This window comes from Glycine soja, chromosome 9 (assembly GCF_004193775.1).
Source record: "Glycine soja cultivar W05 chromosome 9, ASM419377v2, whole genome shotgun sequence".
NCBI classification, from domain to species: domain Eukaryota; kingdom Viridiplantae; phylum Streptophyta; class Magnoliopsida; order Fabales; family Fabaceae; genus Glycine; species Glycine soja.
The window spans coordinates 27,371,807-27,383,740 of record NC_041010.1 but is presented as its reverse complement, the minus strand read 5'-3'; the positions used below and the strand labels follow the sequence as shown (position 1 = coordinate 27,383,740).

Below are 11,934 nucleotides of genomic sequence, written 5' to 3'. Positions count from 1 at the left end.
AGCAGGGGGAATTTCAATGAATAGTTTGTAGGCACTGGAAATAAATGCAAAAACACAGAACAAAAATGCAAAATCTAAAACAGAGTTTAAGTGCAAAACACAAACAAAATTACACAAACAGATTCTAAAACAGATTCGAAGTCATCAATCCAATTCACTAAACCAATGCAAACGAATTATCACAATTCTACAGAGAATGATCACGTTTTGAGAGTTCAATCATTGTCATTAGAGTTATTTCTATCGAATTAATCCCTAAATTAGTTGAGATTGCAATTTAGGTTGGAATATCATCCAAACAATCTGTGATTAAATTTCAAAATTAGGAAATGAATCTATAACCTAATTCATTTTCAATCCTAAGCGTATTCATAGGATTGAAGAAAAACATCAACATTCACACAGAATTGAAATACTAAACCAGAACGGAAATTCATTCTTGCTTGGAGTGAATCCTTGGATTGATTGAGTGTTTAGCCTTCCATGATCATCACTAGTAGAAGAGCCATGAAATTTTGTGCAAGAAAAAGGAAGAACAACAATGAAAAGAAGAAGAATGAATGAAGAACAATTGAGAGAAAAAAGCGAAAAAAAAGAGTTTTATCCTAAAACTTACACAATAAGTAACTAAATTTGTTTTTGATACAAAATGAAATAACTAACTAACTAAATTCCACTAATATATACAGTTACTACTCAGAAGGAAGGGATGAACCTTGATTATGCCCATCGAATCTACCTAATTAAACTAATTACACAAAACAAAACCCAAATTCACAACACAATTATTCAAGTGCAAAGATTCAAACTTTCAAGATTAATTTGATCATCAAAATGACAGAATTGGCCCAAGCTTATCCGTGACAAAATTGAATTTCTTTTTCTTAGTTTTCTAGGGACTACTCACATGCTCCATTTGGGGTTCTGTAGTGTCCTATAGACCATGCACAAGACAGATAGGTCAAGTGAGCACAAATTCCAAAAATAAGCTATAATTCTCAATTAAGCTCAATCATTTGTCTAAGACCAAAGCTGAGTTAAGGTGAGAAAATAAGAGTCAAAGAGAGGTCAAATAAGCTAAGAAGAATAAAAAAAATACTAAACTAAAAATGCTCAATCACACAACCAAAACCCTTATATTCTTCATCATCTATTTCTGCATTTCATCAAATGTTTCTTTTTTCTTGACCTTTTCTTTTAATGTTGTATTTTGTTATTACAATATATATATATATATATATACAAATCATTATTCGGGATGCTCACTGGGAGGATCTTCTTAGAACCATGGCTTGTTTTGGCCATTTACTTGGACTTTTGGTTTGGGTGGGGAATGTTGTTTCCATTCATGTGAAGGGTGGGTGGTAGGATAGGAACATTATATGTGGGTGTGTTTTGAACCTGAAGGTCATCTAATTAATGGTGAACCATAAAAAAGTAACAATCAGCGCATCCTAATTAAGGGCAAACAAAATTTCCGAATTTTGAAAACAAGGGGATCAAATGTCCAAATTAAAAACTAAGGGGATTAAAATCATGGATATGCAAAAATAGGGGGACCAAATGTGTAATTTAGCCTATTATAAAATGATTGACACATGACTATGCTATCTCCATTTTACATTTCATTCTAGAAACCATCTATCTAATAAAATCCAGCTTTACATTGCATCTCCAAAATAAATGTTCCTATATCGTCTTTTTTCTTTTCTTTATAAGCAAAATAATGTTCCTACATCAAGCCAGTGCTTCCAAATGGATTTTTATTATGAGGGTGAGAAACAGGATTCACAGGAAATGCCCCGTATCCTGCATCCCCAAAGGGATTTGCTGGGTTCATCAGCATATGCTGCTGCAGTGGCTGATATGGTTGGTAATGAAGGAATGGATTTATATGCTGTTGAGCAATTGCTGCCATTTGTACGGTTGACGTGGGAGGGATGCTACTTGATAAAGCAAAAGGATCTTGCACTTCAAATGGATTTGGGGCTGGCACTACATATACTGGTTGCTGCGCAGATCTATATGCTCCTTCATCATATAAGCTGCTAAGGGTGAGAGAATTCAACCCACCCGCCTGATATTCAATGAGAAAATGATAAGCACAGCTGTTTTTTATCAAACAATCTAGCATGTGAGTAACCAAACAATTAACTCATGATTTTGTTTAACAATCAAGGAAACAAGTTGCATAAACTAGTAAGTGCTAATATGATGTCCAAAAGGAAAGGAAACACCAGCAAATCACTTGAATATACAAAGTAGTACCCAAGACTGGGACCTTAACAACAGAGAAAACCATGCGTAACCTGATAAATGATGTTACACAATAAAAAATCAAGAGCAGATCTAAACAACCTTAAGTATAATTAAATAAAACATACTCCTTAATTCTTGCAAGTAATGCATATTTATGCCTTTTAAAACAGTACTACAGATCCTACACATCTTGTATGTAAGCAGTGTACACTACTACGACTTAGGCAATGTGATCCCAGCAAATAATTTCCTATAGATGTCATTTTCAACGATCAAACTGCTGAATCATGAGACACTACTAAGCTGATCAATCATGAATGCTAGGTTTTTTGAATTTATTTTTGGATATTCAGCAGTATAAAATTCAAAGATTAAAACAATAGTTTCAAAATCATATGATGTAGTCTTGCAAGCCAACAATAGGAAAATAAAGTAAATTTTTAATAATATAAAATTTCCAGCGTGTGGTCTAAAATAACACCATTTTTTAATCCAACTAAGTTTAGTGAATGGCTATCAATTGTGTAACTTTGATTTTACACTAATGTTAATTAATGCTAGGCCCATGTTTGGTATCTGATTATTTCTGAGAAATAGTTCCTTCTTTTTTTTGGAAAAATTCTAAGGAATCTAGTAAATATTAAGCTGAACTAAATACTCACTAAAAACATAAGAAGGACCTACCAACTGTCTCTCATTGACTGAAGAAATATTGGTACTTGGAGTGGAGACCAGGGCAATCTCCCATTCAGTTGGATCAAAATCTCTTGCCTGAGCACCACTTGAATCTAAAGCAGTACTTCCTATAGATGCACAAAACGGCATACATGAGAAACCTACTACCAAACCTCGCTAAATTGAAGAATTTTGATAGCTGAGAAACAAAAGCTCACCAGTTTCAGTGGAGACTATGGCTAGGGCAAGAGCATTTCTTTCTTCTATCAAGGATGCATCAGGTGTACTGTCATTCAACCCCTACAACCAGGACAAAGAAAGAAGGAAGTTATAGAAAAACATAATCTGACATAACTGAACCTTGGATTAGGGTTTCACCAGTAAGTCTCCGGTTTCAAAATTGTTGCGAGACTGTGGAGGAGCAGGCTCAGAATTTGAGACAATATCATCAACAGGCACTGATGGCTCCTGTTCTTCAGAAGATTTATTGTCTTCTATCGTGGGAACACCTTCTGGTCTGTAAGTCAACAATAACTGTTGATAAAGAATATTAGTGATCTAAAACCTAATCCAAAAGCTAAACCTTAAGGAAAATAATGCATTGATGTCTGGAATCTATTAATCAAAATCAAAACAAACACAATGATAAAGAAATCATGACAATTATTTTTTTATAAACAATGAATTATGTACATACCAATGGCTCATTTGGAACTATAACCACTCGTGGTGCCTCCTTTATGAATTCTTCCATGGTTACAAGAAATGATTGTGGAGGCTAAAAACATCAAAATGTAAGCAATGAGAAGAAATTTAAAACGAAACAGAGAACTTGTTACACCAAAGTGATGCAATAACAGACATATACCTCTCTTAAAACAGGAAACTGAAAATTCCTAGCAAGTTCCAGTCTTTTGCATATTTCATAGAAATCAGAGAGACTTTCCGCCTGTAAAAATTCGGGCATCTCAATACAAGCATCATGAAAATATATTGAAAAAGCCTAGAGGCCTACAAATAATCACCTGCTGACCCGCACGCTTATAGACATCAAAGGCTTTGATAGCTTCATGTCTGGGCATCTCAAAAAACTACAAGGAAATCAAGAAAACAAATTATCACTTACAATATAGCACAAAGATTTTATTTAAACTTGATACTGTAGCATAGGTAACATATGTTCGTTTACCTTATCAACAAGATTGATAATGCCATCATTAATAGCACAATAAATTTTAAAGCTCTCTTTCAGAACCTAAAATGATCATAACAACCAGATCAATAACAAGACTAATAAATTCAAAATCCATCTAATATATAAATTTTGAAAAATATATAACTTCAATATACACAAACAAATGTTACAAAAGAAAACCTTACCACTCAGGAGGGTGGATCAGTAAAACTATGGGAATTTACAACTACAAATGGGGGATCATTACAGACAAAGGATTTTACCAGGACCGAACATGAAGAAGGATTTTACCAGTACTGCCATTTTTAAGGAAACAGTAAAAAGTTTAGATGTGTATGTTTTCCCAGTCAATGCTTGAATTTCATAGCCCAACAATTTACTTTTCCATTGTTTTAATCCACATAAACAGAAACAAAAGGGGAGGTGTTCCACAACTTATATGATCAAGTGATCGACCAAATTATGTTTCATTCAACTGCAAGATGATTTATGATAATTTCCCCCAGACTAGTGGTATGTAAGATTACTGAAAGAAATCTATTACAAAGATGTCACATTTGAAAATTGTTTTTACATAAACAAACAAATTTTTTTCTAGTCTATCTGAAAGTTCTAAATGAATAGTTTGGCACAATACATACCAGAGCCAGGGCATATTGTATCACATAATTGCTAATAGCTGCTCCTTCTGGCTGAAAAGTTGCAGCACAATCAGTTAGTAATTATTTAAAAACAAATATAATACTGATACAGCAATATTTGGAAGAGAGAGGGAGAGACAATAAAGAAAAAGACAATAAATATCCACAAGGTTCAGAATATTACACGACAACCAACAAGACGATAGAGCAGCTGCTGCAAAGCAGGCAATTGCTCCAATAGCTTCTCACTATTCAAATCCCTGGTCCTGCTGTACCCCTGCTTGGAGAACAAACATGAAAAATTCTTTGAAATAGTTCACATGATGAAAGCAACACATTTCAAGAATTATGAAAACTACTTTAAATTGAATTACGACCAACTGAGAGTTTTGTAGGAACCCTTTACAAGTTACAATTAGGCATTATTATAAACTTATCAATTTTTTGATTGATTAATACTATAATTCTATCTCTTCTCTCCTTTCCCTTTCCTAATCTTTCCTTTCAATCCTCACTTTTCTATTTTATATTAATTGCAGCCCCACTTACCCACAAACCATTCACTAAATGAGGATAACAAGATAAAACCATTTGATTATTTCTATCTACTTCCATTCTTATATTGTTTACTAACATGCCCTGCCTTTACTTATCCTGCATCACTTGCAAAAAAACAGCATAAATTATTCATTTAATAGTAATTTACATAAAGACTAGATATTTAACAGGTATAAAATAAATTGCCATCATATCCAGCAGGATGGCCATGTCTATAAGATTTCTATAATCTATGATGCTAAATAACTATTGGCAGATATCTATAAGTTTGGCCAGCAAGCAACAACCTATAACGCTAACATAAGAAACTTCTCTATTAATATTTATGACAGTCATGTAGGTCTGAGAACCTAAAGAACAACCAATAAAATGCCTAAAAATTAAATACTTATATATCTTACATGTAAAGGAGATAAGGTAGTTTCTGTATTCATTTTTCCATGCAAAAACTGTCATAGATGCTTTTCACTTGATTGAATATCACACAAAAGTATAATCATAGCTTAATGAAATTACCTTCCCACTCACTTCATTGTAATAAATCTCTTATTTTATCCAAGAGAGAGAAAATTACCTTGTCCTCCCCAGCAACAGGCTTAGCTAGACGCTCAGCTTCAATATCATAGTTCAGAACCTGGAAACATTCGAGTCTTTCTTCCAAATATAATGCATAAGTACGTACCCAGGCAGAACAATCCCAAGCTGAAAGCAAATGACATCTTACAGTCAAATTACGCAACTCAATTATTGAACCAAAACCATTAATCTAAGATAACTTGTTAGAAGCTTCAGCCCAGAGTTAACAAAACTGTTAAAGAGGATTAAAATGATCAATAAGTCCCTAATAATATTTGGGGATTTCCAATAAGGTACTTATACTTTGAAAGTTGGTAATTAGGTCCCTAAAATTTCAAAAATTTCTAATTGGGTCCCTTCTGTAGTTCTGTTAAAGAACTGTTAACAGTAAGCAGAATCCAAGGAGCCATTATAAATTTACTGGATCCCCCATACTTTTAAGTGATTTCTAATTGGGTCATCAAATCTATCTTACCATTAGAAATTTCTAATGATAGCAATAAGGAACTTGTCAAGGACCAACTTTCCCAGAAGTTTAAACTGTTAAGACCAATGATTTTACAACTCAAACGACCCTCACCTTATGACCAATTTGGGCTAGAAGTGTGAACTATGCACAGGCCAGGCCAACCTGATAAAATTTACCTTTCTATTAGAATGATGAGGCATGTTGGAATATCTAGAAAATATCTCAAAATATGTTGATTGTATCAAAATTATTTAGCATATCTCATATGATCTCTAAATAGTGGTTTCATATTTCATTATATCTCATATGATCTATAAATAGTGGTTTCATTTACTCATATCATACTATTCAAAGTCTCTGTTCTCTCTTTCCCTAACTTATCTCAAACCCAATAACACCAACAAAAAAAAAGGATCGAACTCCTCTCTACTTGGTTAAAAAGGCATTGATACCATGTAAACATCTAAGGTTGCATTTGAGTAAAAAGCTTAACTAAGCTATTTTTGAAGCTCTTATTATCATAAGCTTCACTCTGAAAACTTACTAAAATAAGCTACAAAAACAGCTTTTTTTTATAAGTTTCTCTGTGAAGCGTATTGAAATAACTTACAAAGAGTTTATAGGAAGGTCATAAGACTAAATAAGCTCTTCCAAACAACCCCTAAGTCTCCCAAAGCTTAAGCTGCTAGATGACAGCTCATGAATGATTTTATATCTAGCAGACCTAATTAGAAATTTCTTAGACTTTGAACACAACTACAAACTTCAATATATAGAGACTGAATAGAAAATTTCAAGACAGTCAAGGGACCTGTAGATAAATTAAATCAAAATATAAAGACAAGGTTATAAAATTAACCAATTGGGCTAGAATCATCTTTGAAATTAGAAGGCTGGAGTATGCGCCCCCTCTGTGAGAAATTAAGAAATTCTTCTCTGAGAGTAGGATCACCCTCCCTCAACATCCTATGAATGACTATCAATGTTTTCAATGCCACCTGTTAATAAGACCAAAAAATTGAAATATAAGCATACCTAATTAGAAAATTATAAGCTATATAATTACACTCAAGAAGCAACTATTGAAAAAATGAGGAAAAAAATAAAAATTCATTGCAAAGCACAAGGTCAAAACCCATTATACAAATTACCTATTGCCTATTATTTGACCTGGTGAGCAATACAAGTAATATTAGATATTATGTTAAGATATCAAGAATTCAAAACTCCTTCAACAACAACAAAAAATATTCTAATATTCCAATAGTTAAAATTTGATGCAATATTCAATTAATTTTGAGTTTCACAACTAACTATATCATGGAAAAAGAAGTAGGTCACATTTACAACCTTAGGAAGAAGAGTGAGGTTTTGAAGATTTTGAAGTATCTCGGATCAAGGTCTTTCAGTCTCGCTTAAAGTTTTCTTCAATCTTCCTCCACCCTTAATAAAATTTGATGCAATATTCAATTCATTTGCCAATATTTCTCACTATAACCTTTATTGGTCTTGTCATCAGGTAGAAACCACTTTCTCCTAAACAAATTCGTTCACAATCTTATCTTTTCTTGTGTCCTTTGCATCCATCACAACATTCTCATCTCTGTTATATTTAAGCTTTGCTCTTTTTGGTACTTTACTTTCCAGCCCTCAGTACCATAAAGCACTATTCTTATCATTGTTTGGTAAAATTTTCCATTGAGTTTGATATATAATCCAAAAATTATGCCTGGTGCATTTCTCAATTTGGTCCACCTAACTTGAATCCAAGCACTGCATCTCCCTCAATCCCCACCACATTTAAGATAGAATGAAGATACCCCTAATCTCCCTGTAACACTCTAGGCATCCTCATAGATAACCTCACTACCTGAAAATTCAAAGACAAAACCAAACTGATTTTCTGATATACTAACCAACTTCCTTATTTCTTTTACTGAATAAATAAAATCCCCTTAGATGCTACTGAACAAAAAAGAGAAACACAGAGAACTACATTCTAAAAGCCTTAATATCTTGCAAGTTATGACTCATAATTGAGTGTACCGGAGAGATTCACTAATATGAACAGCACAAGCAAAATACTGATTCTAACACCTGGCATATAACCTTAACCTGGCTAGCATCAGGGAAGGCAAAACAGTGTTAAAATACCAGACCAGTAGATACTAAATGAAACTGAGCTTTATAGCTTTCAATTTTCAATTCAAATACTATAACTCCAACAAAATGAGTAACCATTATATGCACAGCCATACAAATTCCATATTCTCGTAATTGATTAAGATTTCACACATCAGCATCAATATCTCTATAGGAGTCAAGTCATCTAATACTCAAAGAAAAACATAACTTCTAACTATTTATTTCTAATTCCACAAAAAATAAAACATTAAAAAAGCACCAGGTTCACATTCATTTGATATTGTAACAGCCACATTTTCAACAGAAAATGCGGAATTTTCACAGCAAGTAACTACTTCATATTGTAATTTGTAACAGCCAAATTTTTACCAGACAATGCAAAATTTCCACAGCAAGTAACACCTTCAAATCAAAAAATAAAAAAAATAAAAAATTGAAATACAACAAACAAATTTTTTGTTCTCATAAGCGACTTAAGATTATACACATCAGCATCTCTGTAGTAGACAACCAATAACACTCAAACAAAAACCACAAATTATTTATTTATTTTTTAATTACAAAACAAAAAACCACTAGAATCACATTCAATTTCATTTTCACGTCGTAACAATAACATTGAAATCACAAAAAAAAAAAAAAAAACACAATAACAAGTACCGTCCAGTTCCGCGTCTTGGCCAATCGACGCGCGATTGCATGAATGCAGTAAGCAACATCAGCTCTAGGCCGTACAGCAGAAGTTGCGAACAAGATTTCTACACAACGAACGCAATTTCATCATTTAAAAAAGAAAAAAAACAATTAAATAAAATTCAAAAGCCACTACTAACAATAAAAAAAATAAAGAATGAATCAGATTAACGCACTTCGAAGGTGTCTGTCTTTGGGAGGACGCTCGACGTGGTTGGTGGCTTTGACAACAGCAACGTCCAACTCCTAATAATATTATAATAAAAGCGAAAAACCGATCACTCGCACGAGAAATATTTCGGAAAAAAAATGAAAACGAAAACGAAAATAAAAATAAGATTGAGAATTGAGATACCGCGAAGTCGCTGTTGACATGAGCGAGACCGACTTTGGTAGTGTCTTTGATGGCACCGTAGGCTTTTCTCCAACTCTGAAGAGTGGCCATAGTTCAAAGCCTTGATTGATTTTGTGTGTCTTTTCTCTTCTGAATTGTGATGAAGTGGAAGAAAGTGAAGAGAGAAGTTTTATTGAGTTTGATGATGAAAAACAAAAAAACGGAAAGTTTGTTGGTTGGTTGGTTGGTCTAAGGAATGGAACGTTGTTTGCGCATGAGAAAGAAGTTTCGGTCTTGGAGGTGGCGTTTGGTGGCCCTGACGGGCTGTGCTCGTGCCTCATCATCATTATTTTAATTATTTAATTTAATTGTTCTATTTAAATTATAAAATTAATAATAACGTGGCTTACTTGTATTGTTTCAAGAATAAAATATGATTTCGGTCATCTAAAACTTGCACACTTTCATTTTAGTTTTTGAAATAAAAAATTTGTCCATTTTTTTGTCATCATAAATTATGAGGGGTCATTTTTTTACTCAAAATTTGGTTTTGTTATGTTCAAACCTGTGTCGTTCTTTTTCATTTTGAAATTTAATATATAACTAGTATGTAGACGGTGTGCATTGGACGGGAATTAGAGTTTTATTATTATTCTAATTGATATGTGGTATTAATTCTTTTTCAAGAGAAATATATCGTTTATTAATATGTAAATTCTTAAATGTATTTACTTTGATACTTATTATAATAAAAGAACTATAAGTTTAAAACTTATATATGTTTTACTTTCTTAAATGTGAGTATTTTCTTTTAGTCTTTTAAATTTAAAGTTTTTTTTAGTATTTAAAATTTATAAAATGTTTTTTTTAGTCCTTCTATAAAGTGTAAGCGAAATATAAAATAAGAGAATGGTAATTTTTGTCATTTTGACGGCTAGAGCTTATTTTTTATTTTAAGGAACAATTTTTTAGTGATTTAAAACTGTCATAAGACAAAAATTACAACAATTTTTAAAACGATTAATGAGTTATTACTTTTTTTTTTTACTTGATCATGTCAATTTTTTATGGCTAGAAACATATTTTAAAATTGAAAATTAAATTTTAACCGTTAAAAGTTATCTTAAGTGTGAGTCTGTTATTTTATGTTTGGTTTACACCATGCAGAATAACAAAAAAAAAATATTTTGTGAATTTTAAAGATTAAAAGAAAGGAACTTTAGTTTTCATGCTTGCCTAATACTTGCACGTATATCCGTTAAGTGAATATGAATGAAATTTATAAATATTTGTAAGAATCTTCATAGGTATTCATGAATATTTGTTAAAAAAAATATAATAAAAATATTACATTAAATTAAAAACAAATAAATTTAAAACATATTATTATACTAAAAAAAAGACTTTTGAAACATGTATTTATATAAAAATAAATAAGTTATTTGTATTTACATTAAAATTAAATTAATGCAACTTAATGTATATATAACTAAAGTTATTTAAGTAATTTCAAATTATAGATTTGGGTTCCTTATTATTTATTCATGTCTAGTTAAACGATGGATTAAAAGAAAGTAAAAATTGAGGGTTTACTTACCCAGTTTTATTGTATCCTTGTTTAAAAGTAAGAGAGTGTTTCAATGTGAAATATTTGACAGTTGAATAAAATAAACACTTGTAATTATAAATGTGGTTCATAACCTTATGCAAAAGGTCCAATTGATGAACCGATTTTAATATCCAAATCAATTTATTAAGTTTTTATCTAAATATAGAGATTTTATATGTAGTAAAATAGATTGTTGGGTCTTTCATCCTATAGGTTCCGCTGACTATCTTTGCTTGGGTTTGGTTTATGCCCCATGTATTTTGTTCCCTTTTCTTTATTTGATGTTCTGGTTTGTTGCAAATCTTTGTTGCCTTGGCATGCCTCTTTTACTTAAAAAAAATGCAGTGAGCTATATTGAACCGTAAGTTGTATCTCCGCTGCTAAGTTAGTCGCGCGACCAGTTTATCATGGTCATGTGTTTTTGTAACACATGACTAATTTTTGTAAATCCATTGGATTTTCCCCGTCTATTTCTTGCTTTGGATATTTTGTTTAGAACTAACCCTCGAATTTCGAGTGAATCTAGTTTTAATCCCTCAAATTTAAAAAGAAAAATTGTAGTCCTTTTTTTTTAAAAAAAAAAAACCTTGTTATCCCTAATCAAAAAATTCAAATGACTCAATTGATTCTATCAAAATTATTTTTAGTTCCTAAATAGTATTTGAGGGTCTAAAATCGTATTTTTTTTTTTCAAATTTAAGAGAGAACTAAAATGAAATTTGGAGACACAAAATTGGATTCGCCCCAAATTTCATGGACAAAAATAGATTCAAATCTTAT

At 31.8% G+C, this 11,934-nt stretch overlaps 1 protein-coding gene across 2 annotated transcripts; it reads right to left on the bottom strand.

The window, feature by feature from the left end:
- Positions 1–1,555: 1,555 nt before the first annotated feature.
- Positions 1,556–9,864, bottom strand: LOC114425812 (putative clathrin assembly protein At2g01600). 2 transcript variants are annotated; one of them, XM_028392777.1, is made up of 15 exons: positions 9,567–9,864; positions 9,388–9,457; positions 9,179–9,276; positions 7,233–7,371; positions 5,903–6,030; positions 4,955–5,047; positions 4,771–4,821; positions 4,124–4,189; positions 3,960–4,025; positions 3,803–3,883; positions 3,632–3,712; positions 3,313–3,468; positions 3,153–3,234; positions 2,944–3,062; positions 1,556–2,077 (listed from the first exon to the last, which is right to left on the bottom strand). In XM_028392777.1, the coding sequence occupies exons 1-15, from the start codon at positions 9,654–9,656 to the stop codon at positions 1,733–1,735; spliced, it is 1,665 nt and encodes a 554-aa protein (XP_028248578.1). In that variant the 5' UTR covers positions 9,657–9,864; the 3' UTR covers positions 1,556–1,732. The 2 variants fall into 2 exon arrangements, with proteins under 2 accessions (XP_028248578.1, XP_028248579.1); XM_028392778.1 differs by lacking the exon at positions 9,567–9,864 and adding an exon at positions 7,724–8,243 and having other exon boundaries at positions 9,388–9,543.
- Positions 9,865–11,934: the final 2,070 nt, after the last annotated feature.